Source organism: Orcinus orca, chromosome 8 (genome assembly GCF_937001465.1).
Source record: "Orcinus orca chromosome 8, mOrcOrc1.1, whole genome shotgun sequence".
NCBI classification, from domain to species: domain Eukaryota; kingdom Metazoa; phylum Chordata; class Mammalia; order Artiodactyla; family Delphinidae; genus Orcinus; species Orcinus orca.
Genome location: NC_064566.1, coordinates 25,082,710 through 25,105,275, shown reverse-complemented (window position 1 = coordinate 25,105,275; position 22,566 = coordinate 25,082,710). Strand labels below are relative to the sequence as shown.

General features: G+C 35.7%; 1 protein-coding gene across 6 annotated transcripts in view; it reads left to right on the top strand.

Annotated features, from left to right (window-relative positions):
• HIPK3 (homeodomain interacting protein kinase 3) overlaps positions 1-19,433 on the top strand; it is a 96,183-nt gene extending 76,750 nt beyond the window's left edge. For 4 of the 6 annotated variants that reach the window (XM_033410163.2, XM_033410174.2, XM_033410168.2 and 1 more), the window contains 14 exons: positions 1,798-1,917; positions 3,050-3,136; positions 3,629-3,813; positions 4,881-5,040; positions 5,455-5,578; positions 10,153-10,274; positions 10,903-11,024; positions 11,116-11,277; positions 11,434-11,496; positions 11,792-12,088; positions 12,379-12,519; positions 14,016-14,251; positions 14,535-14,662; positions 15,524-19,433. In XM_033410163.2, coding sequence (XP_033266054.1) covers positions 1,798-1,917; positions 3,050-3,136; positions 3,629-3,813; positions 4,881-5,040; positions 5,455-5,578; positions 10,153-10,274; positions 10,903-11,024; positions 11,116-11,277; positions 11,434-11,496; positions 11,792-12,088; positions 12,379-12,519; positions 14,016-14,251; positions 14,535-14,662; positions 15,524-16,000 — 2,424 coding nt within the window. In that variant the 3' untranslated portion in view covers positions 16,001-19,433. The remainder of the gene's footprint in view (positions 1-1,797; positions 1,918-3,049; positions 3,137-3,628; positions 3,814-4,880; positions 5,041-5,454; positions 5,579-10,152; positions 10,275-10,902; positions 11,025-11,115; positions 11,278-11,433; positions 11,497-11,791; positions 12,089-12,378; positions 12,520-14,015; positions 14,252-14,534; positions 14,663-15,523) is intronic. The other 2 variants (XM_033410184.2, XM_004263982.4) reach the window with 1 other exon arrangement.
• The last annotated feature ends 3,133 nt before the right edge of the window (positions 19,434-22,566 follow it).

Sequence of the window (22,566 nt, the reverse complement as noted above, 5' to 3'; positions counted from 1 at the left end):
TTTAGAATATGTTCACTTTGAGGTACCTAAAGGCCTGCCAGATACAGAGTATCAGTAAGCAGTTGGATCTACAGCTCCAGAGCTAGAGATAAATATTTAGACATAGAATTAGAGATAAAACTATGGCACGTGGGGCTTGTAGAGGGAAAGAAGACAGATAAAACTCTAGAATGCAATGCCATATAACAAATGGAGGAAGGCAGTTAAAGAGTGCCAAGAAGTAGGAAGAGAAATAGAAAAGAATGATGTGGAAATGAAAGGAACAGAGTTTTCAAGTTATTCACTTGAAAATAGCCAGTGGTGTTGAAGTAAGATAAGGATTAATATGTGACTATTAAATGTGTCAGTTAATAACAGGACATTATCATTTCGTGAGAGTAATAGTAAAATTCCAATTGTTGTGTGTTGAGGTTAGAATGGAAAGTAAAATATAGACCACTAGTTTAATGCTTTTAACTGAATGAGAAAAGTGTTTTAAATAGTTAAGAGAGTTTTTGGGGTTTTTTTTGTTTTGTTTTTAGGCTGGAAGATATTAAACATTTTTGTAGATCGAGGGCAAAAATCTCATACAGAGGAAGAAATAGAAGATGCAGGAGAGGATGGACTAGTTGTATTTGAGGTTTAAAAAAAGAATCCTGTGTTCTCAAACACAGTTTCAAGGGGTTAAGCCTCTGTTTATTCCCTGTGCTGCCCAGTTGTTGATCTGGGGAACAGATATTTGAGGGCCACCTATGTACCAGACACTGTCATGGGTGTACGTGTAAGAAAACAAAACAAAGTTCTTCCCTCATGAAATGTACATTCTACTGCAGAATGGGGTAAGAAAATACAAAGTAAATGTACCAGAATATCGGATGATAAAAAAGCACAGTAGAGAAAAATACAACAGAATAAGTAGAGATAGGGGTACTAAGAGGGGAGAGCTTGTTCTTATTTATTAGTGGGGCATGAAAGGCCTCATGAATAAGGTAACATTTGAGGTGAGAGCTGAAGGAAGTGAAACACTAGCCATACAGATGTCTGGGGGAACAGTGTTCAAACAGAAGGATGTTAAGTTCAGAGGCCCTGAGGCTGGAGCTTTTCAGTGTCCTCCTGAGAGAGCTCATCTACACTGTGTCCTCCTCTACTGACTCAAGCACACATATGCCAGTGACATAGATGCGTCCCCTCCAGTGCTCCCACAGCCCTAATTCACCACGTCAACTTGTCACTAAGTCAAGTAACTTGTCAGTTGCCTGTGTAGATTTCTCCAGTTTCTCCAGTGGTTTCCCAGTATTGCCTCTCAGAGTAAAATCCAAACTTCTTAACCTACTGATAAAGCCCTTTGCCTGCTAGATCAATTTCGTCTCTTGCCATTTCTCCCTTAGTGAACTTTAGTCTCTGAATGTGTGGATGTATTCCTTTTATTTTCCATATTTACTCATATTATAACCTTAGCATAAATCATAATAATTCAGATTTTTTTCCATTCCTTCAGGGCTGACAAACTGTTTGTTCTTTTTGACCCAACTTGAGCGTCACCTCATCTGGAACTTTATATGACTACAATTATTTTATGTGTCTCTTCTTTGTTTTTCCATAAGGCATGTATTTATTATACCTGTATTATATCAATATATATTACACTGTATTATAATTGCTTACTTGTATGTTCCCTACTGGACTGATTTCTTAGGGCACACACTGTACATCATTTAATTCTTGACCTAACATCTACCTTAGTGTCTGATACAGTTGTTCAATAAATATCTAATGCAATAAAAGAATAACTCTTCTGTTTTGTAAATTATTTTTCAGATTCGATACATTTCTCAGACTCAAGGTTTACCAGGAGAACAGTTGTTAAATGTGGGTACAAAATCCACAAGATTTTTTTGCAGAGAAACAGATATCTCTCATTCTGGTTGGAGATTAAAGGTAATTCATTAAAAAAAATATTTAGAAAAACATATTCTAAGATGCTTCATGTTCACAGATAATACCCTCTGTGCCTATTTTTCTTTCATTGCTTTTTTTTTTTTTTTTTTTTTTGCGGTACACGGGCCTCTCACTGTTGTGGCCTCTCCCGTTGTGGAGCAGAGGCTCCGGACACGCAGGCTCAGCGGCCATGGCTCACGGGCCCAGCCGCTCCGCGGCATGTGGGATCTTCCCAGACCGGGGCACGAACCTGCATCCCCTGCATCGGCAGGCGGGCTCTCAACCACTGCGCCACCAGGGAAGCCCTCTTTCATTGCATTTTTTTCTTCTTTTGAATTTTCATTTTTGACAATCCCCACCCCCCACTTTTAACGAGGAGAGTCCTTTCTGAATACCTTAGCTCATTCTCTAACCTGGCAGCACAATTATTAACTCACTTTAAATAGTTTAAAAAAATTTTATGTGTATCATTTTGTGTTGTTTATCTTCCCTACCCAGTTCTACATTTATTAAGCTTTATAGGACAGGGATTGAATGTAACCACTTACTACATAACCCAAGTACCTAATTTATTCCTGGGATTAGTAAATCTTTAATGATTCACTTTAGTTATTTTGTTAAGGATTTTATCTATATGTGTAATATTTTTTGATCTGAACCTGAACTTCTCATTTTTTGTATACTTCTAAAAACTTACATTTAAAAAAATTATTTTATTTATTTATTTTTGGCTGCATTGGGTCCACTCTTTGTTGCGGTGCGTGGGCTTCTCATTGCAGTGGCTTCTCGTTGCGGAGCACAGGCTCTAGGCGCATCGACTTCAGTAGTTGTGGCTCGCAGGCTCTAGAGCGCAGGCTCAGTAGTTGTGGCACACAGGCTTAGTTCCTCCACAGCGTGTGGGATCCTCCCGGACCAGGGCTCAAACCCGTGTCCCCTGCCTTGGCAGGTGGATTCTTAACCACTGTGCCACCAGGGAAGTCCCAAAATTACATTTTTGATAGTTATTCTTTTGAAACTACTACTTGCCTTAGAATATTCAATATATTAGGCTAAATGTGCCAGAATTGAAGAAATAAAGGATTTACAAATGGTGGGTAATAAGATATTTTCCTTCTCTGATATATTCGATAAGACACTGGAAGAACATGAGGCTGAGACAGGAATGAAGTCTAAAGAAGCCAGAAAGTACATATTCAACAGTCTGGATGATATAGTGCATGTGAGTACCACAGACACATTTGTCAATCTTATGCTTAAGTTGGTGGAGTTGAATGCCAAGAATGCCAAAACACGTTAATCATTTTCTATATGACATAGAATGCTTGCTGTTTTTAAGCTTTTCAAACAAAATTGATTCTGAGGTTTCAGGGACTAAATTGCATTTGTCTTTATCACATATTTAATTTGTATTATTAAAGTATTTTCTTTAAAAAGGAAAACTCTAACAGACATATTTCTTTTCCTTACATCTCTCTAGAAGTGGATATTTGTTAGTTAAAAAAAAATTTTTTTTCCTGCTTTGAATGCTCTTTGGTACCTCAAAATATTTTTGAGGATTTGTTAAACTCAATTGTTCTTTCTTATTTCAAAATAATTGTAGTTCTTTGTTCTTTCCTGTGTTGTGGGCTTTTTTTGTAAACTGTGAGACTTTAACATATACTACCTTGTATGGCTTATTTTTATTCGATGACTTGAAATTTTGATTTTGCAGGTGAACACAGTGATGGATTTGGAAGGAAGTGATCTTTTGGCTGAGAAAGCTGATAGAAGAGAATTTGTTAGTCTGTTGAAAAAAATGTTGCTGATTGATGCAGATTTAAGAATTACTCCAGCAGAGACTTTGAACCATGCTTTTGTTAATATGAAACATCTTCTAGATTTCCCGCATAGCAACCAGTATGTTACTCTAAAATCTTTTAAAATGATTCTGGAGAAATGATAATGCTGTTTGTGGTAAACCAGTGTGTTAGAAAAATGATTCAGTTTCTTCATTAAATATAAGTAAACTGAGTAAAAAGAGGTTAAGCTAACTTGGCCAAGTTCACATAGACAGTAAATTGCAGAGTAGAAGTAGAATGCAAATCTAAATCACATTCCAATGTTCTTTTTCCAAAATAGCATACTGAGGATGACTGAGTGATGTCGTTTTACATGACATTCTTACCTTAATAACCAGGCATATTTATAGTTAAAGGAAGTGTTAAGTTGTTCCTCCCTCAATTTTGAGTCCTGCAAACTCCATTTTCAATTTCCTTTCACAGCATTTGCTTTTCTTGTCCCCCTTCTTTCCCCTGTGTTGTGGAAGGAAAGGAGGGTTTTTTTATGGGTTAGTAGAGAAGAGTATATGCCCAAATTGAGAAGGACTTAGAAGAGTTACCTTAGGCAAAGCTTGTGAATTCTTTGAACCCCAGTCCTCTTTTTTATAGGCTGAAGAGAGTAAAGTAAGTGACTTAAAATAACTTCTTTTAATATTTTTAAAATATTGAATGAAGGAGGTAAAGGAACAAACTGATATTCGTTATTGTGAATTACAATTAAAATCGATGTTTTTATAAAGCCCAACTAGTCTCCACACCCCCAGTACTTAAAAATGTGTAATGGTTTCTGTATATAAGTACTTTGAAAATAACATAATAACCACATACATGGTGCTATTAATCTAGGGATGTGGAGATCTAGAAGTTTAGAAAAAAACTATTTAGAGTAGGGGTCATAAAATTATAACCAAAAAGTGCTCACTATTGCTTTGCTGTCTCAAGAAAATATTCCAGATATAAGTATATTCTTCTGCTTGCTTTGAAATTTGATCTTACAGGATTTCCTGGTAGAAATACTGTTGGAAATATGCAGATTAAGTGCAAGCCATAGACTTTTTTTTCCTTTTGGAAATAATTTTTAATCTTAAACTACTCTAAACATTAAAAAAATAATATTACAATTACCTTTCGATTTTTCTTTTGCAGTGTAAAGTCCTGTTTTCATATTATGGATATTTGTAAGTCCCATCCGAATTCATGTGACACAAATAATCACAATAAAACTTCACTCTTGAGACCAGTTGCTCCAAGCAGTACTGCTAATCTGACAGCAAATTTTACTAAAATTGGCACATTAAGAAGTCAGGTAAGAACTTGTAGTATTTGATAATTTATGCTCCTCTTTTTTTTTTTTTTAAATGATTGCTGATTTGCTTTTGAAATATGCAGAAGTTTCCATGTCAGCAGTTAGAAGTTTCAGTGCTGATGAAGTCTTACTATGGCTGTTCTGTTAAATCTCTAATATTTCAGGGTAACAATTGGAGCATATCTACTCAAATCCATTTTTTTCCTTCACCTTTTATTCTTTCAATATGATCTACCTGCCCTTCTATGTCTCAACTCTACAAAAAGTAGACTTCAGTAAGATCAATTTCTGGGTCCATTTTTATCATAGAATTACGATTTATTGAAATGCATTTGATTTCTACTTATAAAGTATGTGTACAGCAATTAGAAGCCTGCTCTGTATAATGAATGCCATGTACGTCTATCGTTTCAGGCATTAACCACATCTGCTCATTCAGTTGTGCACCATGGGATTCCTCTGCAGGCTGGAACTGCTCATTTTGGTTGTGGTGATGCTTTTCAGCAGACACTGATTATCTGTCCACCAGCTATTCAAGGTATTCTTTTATTTAAATTACACTTTGAATTTAGGCATGCATTACTTTAAAATAAGTTTAGGCATCTATTCATTAAATATACTGCATGGGTTTTGGTACGTTTACTGCTACATTTGAATTTAATTTAAGCAGGTCAGTAGCCTTTAGACCAGTGATACTTCTTGACTGCAGCTCCACTGTAGTCATCATTAACAAAATGGACCATATGACAGTTGTATTTCCTGTAGAGTCTAGCATGATAACATACCTTAGTGGAAATTAATGAACTTGGAAAGGTATGGATTGTCCTATACTGGGTATAACTGCTCCAGATGTTCAAGTAGGTACTTATCTGCATGTCATCGCTGGACATTACAGTGATTGAGAGCTCAGTTCTTTAAGTTTTGGTCAGAGGATTTCTTTCCTAAAATATTGTAGTCTTGTTCTTTCCCCATAGCTTAGTTTGTTTGTTTGTTTGAAGATTGATTTTGATCAAATTGCCCTTATTTAGATAAAAATATAGAATCAAATCCTCAAGTGAGATGGTGACAGAATACCTTTGAAGATGCCATAAATTTTCACACTGAGGAACTTCTTAGTGGTAAAAGGGTGATAGCAGTGAACTTTTTGACTGGAATAGCTAGCATAAAGCCCTCTTTCCTAGGTCCTTCGGTAGCATTTTGTCCTTGCTAGGCCGTGACATCTAGTTATATCTTAAAATCAAGAGATTGATTCCAAATGGGCCAGAAATGACTCTTTGAAGCATGGTGGTAATGCTGTATAGTGTAAGTGAGAGCTCTTGGTGCTAAGTCGGCCTGGGATCTAGTTCTCTTTCTGCTGTTTGCTCTGCCATCCCAGACAAGTCTGTTAACTTGCTTCAGCCTTTGTCAAAGAAAACAGACTGAATAGATACTATCTTGATCATTTCCAGCTGTAATATTTCTGGATTCTGAAGGTTATATTTGAAATTTTTATTTCATTTAAGGATGTGAGCAACTTTTTAAAGTTTTTATTTTAATCTTCCCCACAGTGCCTAACAAAGCACCAAAAATATGTTTGTTGACTTGCTTGGCTGGTAATGAGAGATGTGAAAACATGGCAGCTCTTTAGCCACTTTGGTTCTACCAGGGTAGCTTTGGTCTGTTATCTGTGACAGTGACCCATGGCTGGTTTGGTAATAAAAATACCTATATCATATTGTCAGCACTCTTAAAGATGCTGTTGTGTTTCTTTGTTTTTCTTCAACTGTTTATTGTAGAGAAGTTCAAAGAATAATAATGTCCTTTCTCCTAGATTCAACAAGTATTAACATGGTGTATTTGTTCTATCTGTCTGTTACACATACACATACTGTTAATAGTAAGTCATAGACATTTTACTTCTAAATACTTGAGCATGCAAGACTGATGCTTTTTTGTTTTTCAATTAGTTACTACGTAAGTGGTATCTTGACAAATACATTTTCACTTAGATGAGTTTTTAATCTGTACTAATAGATTCTTAGGTTCTAATGATCTCTTCCGTGTACCAAAATCAGTTTGGGAGTCACCTACCTACAGTGTGGTATATTTCATCAAGATTTGGAATAGCAGGGAATTCCCTGGCATTCCAGTGGTTAGGATTCTGGGCTTTCACTGCTGGGGGCCCCGGTTTGATCCTTGTTAGGGGAACTAAGGTCCTGCAAGCTGTGCGGCACAGCCAAAAAAAAAAGATTTGGAATAACAATTTTTTTTTTTCAGAGCTACCTTCTGTTTGTACCAAAAGGCTTTGTGGACACATTTCTAAATACAATTGGGCATCATTCTTAAAACATTCAATGAGGTTAGGCAAATCTTTTATCTTTTTATGTAGCTTATAATTAATAAAAGGTTAGTAACCTTTCTGTACATATGTTAGCAACTGCAAGTGGTTCCTAACAAGGATAACAGAAAGAAAAGGAGATACTTTCAGGTTCATTAACTCATCAAATGTGAAGAACAATAGTTTTAGAATTAATAGTGAGAGAAAGCAAAATATTTGTTCGCTTAAAAAACTAACAGGTGCAGTTGCAGCAGCATAACAGGCAGGCTCTGTAATATGTTGTCTCACTGTTTCTTAGTATAGTGTCTGCTTAGAAATGAAAGCTTTCCCTCTAATCCATTTTGGCATCTGTAGAAAATCCCAGTATTGACCTTCTTACCCCTTTACCTCATAATGTGCTAATCCATTTCAAAGAAACATATTTAAATGATTATTGGGTAGCAGTTATGGTACCATTATACTTCGGATTTTAAAATAAAATTTATGTCTCTTGTCCTTCACTTTAAATTTTTTACCTTGGGTCTACACTATTTAAGTTCATCATGCATTTCATATATTTTAGATACTATAGATACAACATGTAGGTATAGCTATATGGATGCCACATTCCTAATATTGTGCCATGTTTAAAGTACAGAAGACTTAGACAAGCTTTTACTTAACAAATTTGAGTGTAGGTTGTTGTATTTACTAAACAAGCATTTAACATTATTTGGCAATAGCTACTTATTCATCCCCTCTGGATGAAAACTGCTATTTTAGAGTCAAATGCATTCCAGTAAAATTCTCCTCTGTTGTACTAGAACAGTCTTTAAACTTTTTGTGTCATGCTTTCCAGGTATCAAGCAAATGTAATCGAAGATAAAAATTTTAGCCAACCTAATAAGCATATAGAAAATTAGGATCTGAACCCACTTTTTTTTTTCTTTTTTCTTTTTTTTGCTGTACGCAGGCCTCTCACTGTTGTGGCCTCTCCCATTGCGGAGCACAGGCTCCGGACGCGCAGGCTCAGCGGCCATGGCTCACGGGCCCAGCCGCTCCGCGGCATGTGGGATCCTCCCTGACCGGGGCACGAACCCGTGTCCTCTGCATCGGCAGGTGGACTCTCAACCACTGCGCCACCAGGGAAGCCCTGAACCCACTTTTGAATTTGATTTAAAAAAAAAGATTATAGGAGAATTCTTCTTGTCTTAAGGCATTGATTACGAGGAGAATTTAAGGGCAATCTTTTTTTGGGGGGATTTAAGAATTTGCTCTGTGATTTCATCCTTATCAAAGTGAGGATGCTTTTTTCTCTGATGAGCTTCTCTATTGCTGCAATATATCTACACAGCCTGGGTGTGCTCATATTCCATTCCTTGGAGAATTTGCTGATCAAGACATGCTTTTTGGAAAGAGTAAGAAGGTCATTTTAAAAAAATAACTCATAGATCTTTGTAGATCTAATTCACATGTAGCTCTTTTTTTTCTTTGTCTTTTTTTAACTTTTTTTGGCCATGCGCTGCAGCACGTGGGATCTTAGTTCCCTGACCAGGGATTGATCCCTCACCCCCTGCATTGGAAGCACAGAGTCTTAACCACTGGACTGCCAGGGAAGTCCCTCACATGTAGCTCTTTAGGTGGAGTTCAGAGGGTAGAACACCCTGTCAGTAGAATAAGCACCTCTGTGAAGAAAATAAACACAATAAAATTCTCCTTAGAATTATCACTTACAAATATTTGTGCAATAAAAAGTATAAGGTTATTTTTCAGTAGGAGAAAAAAAAGAATTGTTTTTAAAAAATTTTTTTTAAATGGCTGATCACACAAGGTCACTTTTATCCAAAAACTGATTATGTTTAAATGATCTGCCAGCCCATATTGAAAGTAAGTACAATACAATAGACTGGAATTATGAAGTAGTGAATTTATTCTAGTAACTCAGCTTTCTAATCTTAGGAGATATCCCTAAAATCTTGCTAGTCAAAGTTCTTAGTTGGTGTAAAATACTACTTTACTCTCTTAAAGTTTAGTACCATAAGACTTAATATTTGCAAGGTGCTCTTGCAATGTATGACACAGGCATATTAATATTAACAGGATTAACGTGGGTAGTAATCCTGCTTTCTAATTTTCCTAGGGGGTAAGCAAAATGGAACATGTTTGTCCTGGAGTTCCAGTAGCTCTCCACTAGAAATACTAGTAGATTAAACCACAATGATAAATGCTTAGTTGTATCATATAAGGCAGAAAAGTTTGTTTTTTGCTTTTCCTTTAGAGGTTGAAATGAGTGTGCCATCCTGAATTTTATTGAATCATGTAAACCATCATGGCCATTGAAGTTGAAGTTGTGATACATTCCTCCTTTGGTGACGTGTATAAGATCCTATCATAGTTTTAAAGAAGAGAATACCAAGCATAGCTAAAAGTTTGTATGAAAAGATGAACATTTACCTGCTAGAGGATAAGGATGTTGAGCCAGATTCACCTTTCCATGTCTTACCAGTGGCAGAACTTTCTAAAAGGAAAGGAAAGCTATAATAGCAAACTTTAAAAGGAATGGGAAGTTTCAAAAACAAATCATTCAACTTTGAAAGAGTAGCTTTATAACAATTTTTGGAATGAGGTACCACAAGGTAGATAGACAGTATCTCACTTTCCAAATAGATTGCTTTCTAATATTATGAAAATTTTATGCAGGGAATTTTTTCATAATCCTAATAAGAATTTTAGCAATTCATAAATTTAAGAGTTTTATAGGGTAACTCAGAAAAGTTTTTTCTTTTATTTGAGAACTGTTCTTTTCTATTTCACAGGTATTCCTGCAACACATGGTAAACCCACTAGTTATTCAATAAGGGTAGATAATACAGTACCCCTTGTAACGCAGGCCCCAGCCATGCAGCCACTACAGATCCGACCAGGAGTTCTTTCTCAGGTTGGTAATAATTCATTATTTTTACATATGTGCTGTCCTCCTTTTACTCAGGTAGAGGCACTAATCCATTTGTGCTGTTGGAAACAATGAAAATGACCTAGATGGGAATTCGATCCTTGTAGATTATTGACTTTAACTTTTATAATTATTAGAAGATTGTTACTTTTTTTTTTAATTATTGAATTTTTTTATTTTTAAAAATTTAAAAAAATTTTTTAACATCTTTATTGGAGTATAATTGCTTTACAATGGTGTGTTAGTGTCTGCTTTATAACAAAGTGAATCAGTTATACATATACATATGTCCCCATATCTCTTCCTTCTTGCGTCTCCCTCCCTCCCTCTCACCCTCCCTATCCCACCCCTCTAGGTGGTCACAAAGCACGGAGCTGATCTCCCTGTGCTATGCGGCTGCTTCCACTAGCTGTCTATTTTACGTTTGGTAGTGTATGTATATCCATGCCACTCTCTCACTTTGTCCCAGTTTACCCTTCCCCGTCCCCAGATCGTCAAGTCGATTCTCTAGTAGGTCTGTGTCTTTATTCCCGTCTAGAAGATTGTTACTTTGAGTTAACTTGTATCATACTAGTTTTTCTTTTGTTTTTGGTTTTGTTTTTTGCTGCAACAGACATGGTCTGGTAGAACACAGCAGATGCTGGTACCTGCCTGGCAACAGATAACACCCATGGCTCCTGCTACTACATTAGCTTCTGAGGGTATGGCTGGTTCACAAAGGCTCGGAGACTGGGGGTAAGTTAAAAACAAGGGTACTTCTTTGTGAATAGTTTGCAAACTAGATATGGTAAAGTAGAGATTCAATTTTTCTAAATTTTCTCCCTAGGAAAATGATTTCACACAGCAATCATTACAGCTCAGTGATGCCACAACCTCTTCTAACCAATCAGATCACCTTATCAGCCCCTCAGCCAATTAGTGTGGGCATCGCACATGTTGTGTGGCCTCAGCCTGCCACCACCAAGAAAAATAAACTGTGCCAGAACAGGTTGGTATTGATATTTTAACTTTCCTCTGCATTTTGAAAATTAGTCATTAAAATAAATTTTGCATGTACACCAAAGGGTCACTCTGTTGTATTCAAAATGACCTCTTTGATAGCTTTGTTACAAACACTAAGCCAGCTCCCTTCTCAATTTCTCAGAGGTATTTTGGTAAAACTAATGGAATGGGAGCCAGGAAGAGAGGAAATAAATGCTTTCAGTTGGTAAGATTGTCTTTATTGCCCTTTTGATTTATTATCTACCTATGATTTTAGACCATTTTAGATACTCAGATATCACATTTACCAAAAAAAAAAAAAAGACCATTTGAATATATGTAAATGCAATCTACACTCATATTTCTAGAGGTATTTTATATATCACAGACTCATCTGTATGTTAGTGTGTTATAATCTTAACAAGTGAAGGTTTGCATTGTTAATTATAACAAGCTGTCTTAGAAAAATGTCATGTATATATTTTGATTATAGGAATAACACATTGTTCCTTTGATTGCAGGAGTAATTCATTGCAGAATACCAATATCCCACAATCAGCATTTATTTCTCCAAAGATAGTAAATGGGAAAGATGTTGAGGAAGCAAGTTGCATAGAAACACAGGACAATCATAACTCAGAAGGAGAGGCAAGAAATTGTTGTGAAACTTCTATCAGGCAGGACCCTGATTCATCAGTTTCAGATAAACAGCGGCAAACCATCATCATCGCTGACTCCCCGAGTCCTGCGGTGAGTGTGATCACCATTAGCAGTGACACTGATGAAGAAGAGACGTCGCAGAGACATTCGCTCAGAGAGTAAGTGCCAAAAGCAGTTTCCCGCGATTTTCCTGCCTCCTTCAATAATGATGGCACCCTCTGCTGCAGTGGGAAGAAAAACTTTGTGATTTATTACTTGTCTGTTCATGTCCTTCAGAGTAAACTTCCTGAATAGCATTTAGCGTGATTACTATAGCATTTTTCCTGTATTATGAGCTTTAGATTTTTGTCTTAACTGTTTCATATCCTTAATTAAATAATGTAAATTTTGGCTACTTGGGAAGTATGTTCTCATTTTTGACCCAGTTGTCCCTTCCCTCTTTACTTAGATGTAAAGGTAATCTGGATTGTGAAGCTTGCCAGAGCACCTTGAATATTGATCGGATTTGTTCATTAAGTAGTCCTGAGAGTACTCTGAGCACCAGCTCCTCAGGGCAGTCCAGCCCATCCCCTTGCAAGAGACCGAACAGGTAAAGGAATTTCAATAGCAGTACATTATAAATATTAAGTCTACTAAAAAGCCTGTGATTTCTTTTGTTGTTGTTTAAATTAGTAAGTACCTGCCAGTTACTTCACAGTGACTTCTCTCTTGATCATAATTTTTGAACTAGATCACCTTTTTATAAACTCAGGTTTTAAGTAGTAATTTTCTTTACTATTACAGAACAGATCTAAATGAAAAATTGAGGTTCTAATAAATGATTTTTAAAGAATCATTTGTTTTGAAAGGGTGAAAAAGCCACATTCTCAACTCCAGCTCCACAGACTACTATTGTAATTTAAATTTGGAATAAGAACATATACTTCAGCAAAATAAAAAGGAATGTTTTGCATAATAAAGTAATGACCCACTGTCAGTAGAGTATTTGCTGATTTTTTTCTCTCATAGTGATTGATTTGCACGGTTTCATGCATATTTCCTTCCTACCCTTCCTTTTGGCCAGGGACGTGCCTTGCCACTAAAGTAGTGAGCTTCTCCTAACCTGCATGAGGTACTAACGCATTAAGAGATGAGCCATAAAAATTTCAGTGAAATACATTTGATTTTAGCTTTTAGAAATTCTTTTTTTTAGTGGAAACAAAATTTGAAAAAGTTCAGCTTTAATTTTATTCGTCTTCTCTTTTTTCCATAATCAGGAAATATGGTTTTGAATAGTTTGGTTATAACTAAGCTCTGTGGAAGCATAAAGAAGTATTAACACATCTTCTTATAACTTGTTTATAATGTGGTTTGGAAGTTGATATTATACATACGTATATGTAAATACACACATACATGTAAGATGTGTATATATAAATAAAATACAAAGATAAAAATATATAATTAAAATATACATATAAAAAGAGGTGCTTCAAATTGTTAAGTATGAAGTGAGTAGTAAAACAATATAAATGCTGTAGAAATCCCAAGGAGTTGGGGGGTGGTGGGCAGGGCCCAAGGGTCAGGGCGAGAAGAGAAATGGGACACTGGCTAGACCTTCAGAGAGGTGGGAAAGACCTTTCAGATAACTGGTTAGTTAAAAGGACCCAAATTATCACTAAAGGCACATATATAACATTAGAATTTAATCTGAAATATGCAAGTTGCATGCTTATGTGTTTGTACATTTCGTTTCAGTTATCCAGAACAGCACTTCTTTTGTAGTGTCTTGATGAAATCTTCTGTAATTTATAAATGGGATTTTATGAACTGCGACTAAGGATCAAGTGGGAATGGAAAGGAGGGAAAAATAAGTGCCAAGAGTGTGTTCCTAGATAGACAGAATTAGGGTTAGCAGTCTGAAAAGAGAATTAATGTGGGAGTCTAGGAAATCTATGAAAAATGTTTTTTTGATAAGGAAGAAGTTGTAATTAGGTATGAAATAATTGAATAAGATTCTTATCAATTTGCTGGGAGTCTGGAAATTATTTAACTTTAGATTTAACATTGAAAAACATTGTTCATAAAAATACTTTCTTGTTGTAGTATGTCAGATGAAGAACAGGAAAGTAGTTGTGATACTGTGGATGGCTCTCCAACATCAGACTCTTCAGGACATGACAGCCCGTTTGCAGAGAGCAGTTTTGTGGCGGATACGCATCAAAACACAGAACTGGTAACCTCTGCTGACACAGAAACCAAACCAGCTGTTTGTACTGTTGTGGTGCCACCAATGGGACTAGAAAATGGATTAAATGCCGATGAGCATATGGCAAACACAGGTAAACTGAGTCCTCTCTATTTCCCTGATTGTCCCTTAAAAGGTCTTAATTTAGGAACATTAGAGCCGAAAGTCATCTCTGAATTTCCAGCCTGACCCTGCCAAATCTATTGTACAAAGGAGATATCTTCTAATATCACCCAGTCCTTGGAAACCATGAGATCTTTTCTTTTTATTTAATTTTAAGGTTCTCAAATCACTATTGTGTAAAATATCTAAAGACCTTTCTAATTTTTATATAAGAAGGAAAAAGTAGCTACTTTCTGGTATTTTGTTGTTGCCAGATTCTGTATGCCAGCCATTAATAAAAGGACGATCTGCTTCTGGAAGATTAAACCAGCCTTCCGCAGTAGGTAATCGTCAGCAGAAATTGACATCAGCATTCCAGCAGCAGCATTTGAATTTCAGTCAGGTATGTTTGTGAATTTATGAGTCTTTGGGATTCAAATTTAGCAGTTTTCTAACTGGGGGGAAAAAGATTCTCACACTGTATAAAATCTTAATAAATTTTTCCCTTTTCATTATCCCAAGTGACTTAAAAAGTAATTGGCTTAATAATAGGATAATTATCTGATTATCCATGGAACTTGAATTTTTCAGAAAGATTAGGTTCTTAGGTTCTCTTAAAGTTTTTTAGTCTGTTTGTTGTTTTAGGCCCTTTAAATCAGAATGCACACCAATGCATTGATGGTTACATTTCTTGTGTGTTAGTTGTGATGGTGAGAGATGCCTTATTGAGTACTTGCCATCTGGTCAGCACTGTGCTTGGCAGTTGTGTTTGACTTGGGGGAAAGAAAAGGTCATAGGTATTGGAGTCAGACCTGCGTTCACATCCTGGTTTTGCCAAATGCTATGTACAGTACCTTGGCCAGGTCTCTTCAACAAGTCTGGACCACAGTTAATGGAAATGATAGCTATATAACTATAATTAGAATTAAATACAGTCTCGTACGTAAAGTGTTAGTCTTACATATAATAGGTGCTCTGCAAATGGTAGCTATCAGTAGTGGTAGGAATAGTGACACTACTAGCAGGGGTAGTGGCAATGTTAATATTATAATAATATGCAGTAATACATATTAAAATGCTAATACTAATATATATATAAAATTGATCGATATTTTTCTCCACTCTGTTTATACTTAGTATAAGCTAAGATCTGAGAGATCCTCTGTGGGTTATCAGTCACAGAGTATCTTGTAATTTCCCTTTTTTCCCTTTCTTTTTGACTTATAAAATATGTAATTAATCTTTTTGTTTTGTTTTTGGATAGGTTCAGCACTTTGGATCTGGGCATCAAGAGTGGAATGGAAACTTTGGACATCGAAGACAGCAAGCTTATATCCCTACTAGTGTTACTAGTAATCCATTCACTCTTTCTCATGGAAGTCCTAATCACACAGCTGTGCACGCCCATCTGGCTGGAAATACGCACCTCGGAGGACAGCCTACTCTACTTCCATACCCATCATCAGCTACCCTCAGCAGTGCTGCACCAGTGGCCCACCTCTTAGCCTCTCCATGTACCTCAAGACCTATGTTACAGCATCCAACTTATAATATCTCCCATCCCAGTGGCATAGTTCACCAAGTCCCAGTGGGCATAAATCCCCGTCTGTTACCATCCCCAAACATTCATCAGACTCAGTACAAACCAATCTTCCCACCACATTCTTACATTGCAGCATCACCTGCATATACTGGATTTCCACTGAGTCCAACCAAACTCAGCCAGTATCCATACATGTGAAAATTCAAAAGCGTATATTGAGGAAGCTCAATGATATAAACATTTGATTAAAAATAAAACATGGTATTTAATAAATATTAGCCATGGCACAAGAAAATTATTTTTGAATCATGGAGACTTGGGTGCAATTTAAACAACTTTGAGCTTTAAAAAAAAACTCACTTTTAATGTGTTTTGCACATTTGGTATAACTTGTCTTTGGTCATGTTATCTTCTTATGTAGTAACTCTAGGCAGGTGACTTATGGGAGCAGAAGTCCAGTTTTGCTCCCACTATTTTTTATAAAATTGCCTTCTAACTAGTGCAAGACACGTCTATATTTGGGAAGCCATTCTGTGTACAGACTTAGAGCAACAGATGCACATATGTCAGAATTACAGCATACAAGTGAATTGTATTATCTGTGTCTTAGTGTATAAATGTTGGGTCACTTACCTAAGAAATTGAGCTATTGTTCTTTACATTTGCATGTGTCTTTTGCATGGGCAAAATGTTGCCTAGACTTTGCTCTTAAATGTTGTTCTAATAATCTCAGCTGCATTGTAAACCGTTCCCACACATAGTGCCTTAAATATTTGAGGTTGTTAATGTTATTACTATATATAAATGTTGAGGACTGCAGCACTTAAAGTTCAGACTTACTCTTTAGTTTCCTTTGATGGAGTAATGTTCATTTTTGGTTTTGTGTGGTATGATTTCAGGTTGTAGCTGTGTTTTCCTTACTAAGAGGGCAGCATGTTTGCTATAGCTGAATTCTGCTGTCTTGATTTTTCAGAATGATCTAGCTTCAAGAAAAGCAAGCAGGTAGTAGTGCTTAAGAAAAAGTGATTCAGTATCTAATGGATAGTTGATACCTGTCACAACACAGCATTTTATATACTGTTAAGTGAAACTGCAATACAATCTAAGTTTATTTTGGGAGTGTTTGCTGTATAATTGGATTTAATAAAATGTTTAGAGATGCAGTACAGTAGGCATGACTTTGAGTAGATAAAGAAAATGCTCATTGATTCATGATGTGGTTTCATCCTAGCTTGGGCAAACCATGCAGTATTTAATAAATAGTAGCAGAATATTTACCATTGAAGCTTGAAAAGATGTGAGTTCTTTGTGTGCAATTTTTCATTTATGCATGTGAGAGGGTTTGTTTTGTTTTGTTTTTAAGTATTTTTACATTGTAGTACTTGTTTTGCTTGTTGGTGGTGTTTGCTTATTTAATACATTCCGTCAGGGACAGAAATTACATGCTTGTTTTCCTAGGAAGTGCGTCTTGGGTTTTTCCCTCCTTATTTTTTTTTTTTTTGGTGGTGGTGGTGGTGATGTTTAAATGAAGTTGCTTTTACAGCACCAAAGACTTAATCATCCATTTCCTATATAAAAGGTAGCTACTTTTTGCATAGACCTCAAGTATATTGTAGTGTAGAGGTGGAATTTAAAGGAAGGTATTAAGCAGGCTGTGTTTTAGCTTATGGGCAAATAATAAATTGTATCATTTATCTTGAATGTATCATAGATAAGCTGCTATATAACGATTGCCACTTCAGATAGCTGTGAAATTAGGTGATTAACTAGTTGTTATTTAGCCTTCTAATTTCTGTATAAGTCTAATTACATGAAATAGAAGTTGGGGTTTTGATTTTTTACTTTGCTTTTCTGTTTGGAGTGTCATTGTAACTACTGTATTGTAAATGATGGAAAAAATTGCATATGTTATTTTGGGGTGTGTTATTTGCATCAGTATTTTATCTCTATTAATGTTTGTGCTCATCACTGCATATAAAAAAAACTGGGATGTATCAATGTAACTTAATTTTTAATTTTCATACTGGCATTGTAGACACTTGAGAAAGCTGTATCTTGCAGGCTTGACTTAACTTTTTTTCCTTAAAAATCTGGAATATAATCTTACAGCATTTACTGGAATAAACAGTACAAAGCATTTGAGTGTAAAACTCCAACTGTTTTGGATTTACAGCATTTCTTTGATAAATGAATTGCATACCACTAGTACAGCGTTGACAATAAGCTAATAATGGATAAACTTTTCTTTACTCCATGAATACAAGCAGTGTTTTATTTAATAATCATCAATGAAATAAATGTGCCTGAAATTAATTTTAAAAATTACAGTATTAGATCATAAGATTAAAACCAGCAGTACATTTTTAGTCACACTGAAAATGAAGGACTTAATTTTCCCCACAAGTTTCAGTGTTTTTAGTAATCAATTCTATGCATTTTATATAAATAGAAATATATATATATATTACACATAAAAAGGAATAGCCTAAGATTAATTTAAAAGATTATTTACAGATGGCAAATTTATGGAGTCACTATTTAAGTAAACTTGCTGCCCTCCACAGCCTTCTAATTTAATTTATCTGGTCCAGCAGTTTACTGGTATCTGCTCACTTGTTGGAGAAGAATCAGTGCTGGCAATGGATGTTTCAGAAACACCAAGTGCAAAGGATTGATCGATGTTTGTACCAGGTACAAAACTGGCGCAGTTTTCTTCCTGTTCAGGGCCGTGTTCACTACCCTGAAACATCGTATTTTCTGTATTTCTGTTCCAAGACTGAGATGTCTTGTTAAATTGATGGTGAATGATAAACTTCAATGTTTTCATAATATAATAGTCCTGTTTGATAAAGGCGTACCCAAGTTAAGTACACTGCTCTTAACTGATTCTAATCACGTGCTTTTTATGTGTTTAAGAAGATTAAAAAAAGATCCAAGATCCTGCTAAAACCTAAATTTAGCATACTGAGAAAAGAATTTGTACTCTCTTTAAAACCATTTTTACCAGTTTTCTTTGGTTTTACTGCTTTCTTAAATAAAACACTGCATGACTTCCAAGTTGCGTATTTGCATATTACTTTAATTTACAAATTTTTTTTAATCAAATATCTTGATATTTCGTTTCTTTTCCTTCAGGGTGTTTAAATATGTTACTGTAGTAGCAAAACTTTTTCATTTTAAAAATCTCTACTACTAATTTTAAAGTTGATTTGTGTTAAGTAAAAGTTAAATCATACACTGCAAGGTGTAGGAAGATTTGTTTTAAAGAACCCAATGATATAGATTTGATTACTGAGTTTGAACTGTTAACTGTTTAACAGTTTTAGACTTGTGGCTTTCTTTCTTTGGTTTGTTTTTGCTTTTACTTCTATGCTACACTAGTTTGCCATGTAGCAATTGCACTGTGCAATATTACAATAAGGACTGGGAAAATTTTTATGGATGTAATGTCTATTACGGTTTGCGATAGTATTTCTCTCTAGTTCTCAGTGATTTAAATGTGACCAAGCCTTCTGTACTTTGTCACAAAAAGCGGGTTTTCCAGGTGACTATTTTGGTGAGTGTCAAAATAAGAATTTATGGTGTATTACTGTCGATTCACTTTGAATTAAAATATATATATTGCAGCAAACTGCTTGTTGACTTTTTTTCCACCCCAGTACTACTTACAGGGTAGGGAAGGAAAAGGTTAGGAGCATTGAGTTACCTAACTTAACATCATTGCATTTAATTCTCAAAACCACCTGTGAGATACAATGTTATCTTCATTATGTAAATGAAGAAATGGGCTCAAAATATCTAGGTTAAGTTGCCCAAACTCCCAGCACTAATGAGTCGTGAATCTGAGACGTGAACCAGGCTGTCTAACCAAACCAGTCTACTTTCCAGCAGTTCTTTTTCAAACTGAAGTCTGAGGTAGTGTGCCACAGTACTGTAACCACAGGATAACCAGGGCCTGCTTCCCTTGAATATTGTTTTCTTGAATATTTTTTGAGGTAAATATTTCTGTTCAATGTGCATGGATGAAGAATAGGGAATTCACATGTATTTTTAAGATATAAAACATAAGGCTTCAAAAGCATGTGGTTTCCAGTAGGCCAGTTTAGGCTGTGCCTTCAGACACCACCTTATACTTCCAGGATTTAACTTCAGAGAAACATCAGGAGGAAAGTTTCTCAGCGCCCCGCCAGAACATACCAGTGAGAATACGTATTCTCAGTCTCTCTCAGTAAACTTTTACTCGATTACATGCACTTGGTGTCTGGCTTCTTTTCGTTCAACATTTTATTTCTAAGATACATCCACGTTGTATGTAGTTGTTGATCATTTACCCCATTACTGTATAGTATTCATCTGTGTGCATATGTAATCATTTATCTGTTCTGTTGATAGACATTTGAGTTGTTTTTACTTTTTGGCTATTAGGAATCGTGCTACTACAAACATTTTTTGTTCATATCTTTTGGTGAACACGTATGCATTTCCTTTGGGCATATATGTAGGCATGGAATTCCTGGGTCATAGGGTATACAGATGTTTCACATTATTAGGTACTGCAAACAGTATTCCAAAGTGGTTAAATTAATTTACACTCAACGCAATGTATGAGAGTTCTAGTTACTTTACATCCTCACATGTATTTTTTGTTTCTTTCCATTTAGTCATGGGTGTGAGTTGTTCAAAATTATGTGAACATTCTAGCCCAAAGTACTGATCCCACATATAGGTGAAATCCAAATTTTGCAATTCACTTGAAGGTAAATTGGCTTCTTGAGAGTACTAGGAAGTATTTAGCTATTTAAATGGATCTAGGAATTTAAAATATTTTTTTCTAAAGAGATTAAAAAGTCATTGACCAACACACGTAAACCATTCAGCCAGTACCTATCAGAGTGCCTGTCACAGCAGGTATGTCAGGAGTCATTCAGTAATATTTATGAAGCATCTACCATGTTCCAGGCATTCCATGCTAGGCATGTGTCAGTGGACAAAGCCAGAATATTCTTTTGCTCCTACAGATGTTTTTGTGGGAGGGAAAGATTGAAAGTAAATAAGTTCAGTTAGGGTAAGCAGAATGAAGAAAATGGCCTGATTAAGTGACCAAGAAGGAGCGTGTCAGGATCTGCCTCAATGAGAAGGTGACATTTGAGTTGTGACAAGAAGAATGCTAGTCAGCCATGTAGGGGAAGAGTATTTCTGGTAGAGGGAGCAGCAAGTACAAAGGCCCTAAGTCAGGGATGAGATTTAATATGGACAGACCAGGAAAGTGGCTTGTGAGGTCAGAGAGGAAGTGTGTGAGTGGGCAGCAGGAGCTAGAAGACAGAACCAGAGGGGTGGGAATGCAGGCCTTTTGCCAAACAAAGGAGTCTAGATTTTACTGTGTTATGTTCATGGGAAGCAAACACCATGAATTGGCTATTGTGGAGAATGGTGGCAGGGCCACAGGAGCAGCTGGAAGACCAGAGAGGAGGTTGTTGAAGTAGTCCAGAAGAGATGGTGGATACTAGTCTTTTGTCAAGACGTTTGTATTACAAATACTTTCTCCCAGTTTGTGGCTTTTCTTCTCATTTTCTTTACAGGGTGTTTGGAAGAGCAAAAGTTTTGAATTTGGATTAAGTCCAAGTTATTTATTTTCTTACAGTTTATGCTTTTTTTTATTATTTATTTTATTTATTTATTTATTTTTACAGTTTATACTTTTTGTGTCCTAAGAAGGTTTTGCCAGTCCCAAAGTTGCAAAGGTTTTCTCCTTTGTTTTCTGCCAGGAGTTTTAGGTGTTGGCTTTTATTAGCTCTGTGGTCCATTTCATGTTAATTTTTGTGTCAACTTTTTGTTCTAATGGCATTATTTTATCTTATCGAGAATCTGTACTTTTCCCTAAATGGAAGTATGGTTATTTGAAGTGGGAAAATAAGATGTTAATAATTAGTATTTTTCAATCATAAAAATAATACCTGATTACATTGTACTTGGAAAATGCAGAAAAACAGATTTTTTTAAAACTCAAAAATGTAAGTGTTGAGGTGGTTAAAATAATGTAAGCAATTTTAGATCCTGATATTTTCTACTTCAATTTATAACATGAGTATTTTGCATGTTTTACAAACTTCAGAAATATTTTGAATGCCCAAATGTGGAATTTAGAGAGGTGATCAGCTTTGTTCTACATTGCTTATTTCCTTGGAGAATCCAAAGAATTCACTTTTTCTTATCACATCGAATGTTTATACTTACTATAAACCAATTTTTAATTAGAAAAACAAAAAGAATAGTATAACAAACACACACATCCTACACCTAGATTCACCAGTTAACATTTGCCACATTTTCATCTCTCTATATGTAATTTTTAAGTTGAACCTTCTGTGGATAATCATGATACTTGGCCCCTAAGTACTTAAGCAAGCATGCATCTGTTTGTAAGAATAACATTCTTCAGCTGATCACAAAACTGTGTAACACCTAGCAAAATTAACAATTTTATAACATCTAATTTCCAGTCCATATTCAAAATTTCCCAGATGTTTCAAGAGTGTCTTTTATGGCCATCTCCCCATTCCCCCTGTCTAGGAGCCAATCAAGATTCACCCATTGCCTTTAGAGAAATGCAAATCAAAACCACAATGAGGTATCACCTCACACCGGTCAGAATGGCCATCATCAAAAAATCTAGAAACAATAAATGCTGGAGAGGCTGTGGAGAAAAGGGAACCCTCTTGCACTGCTGGTGGGAATGTAAATTGATACAGCCACTATGGAGAACA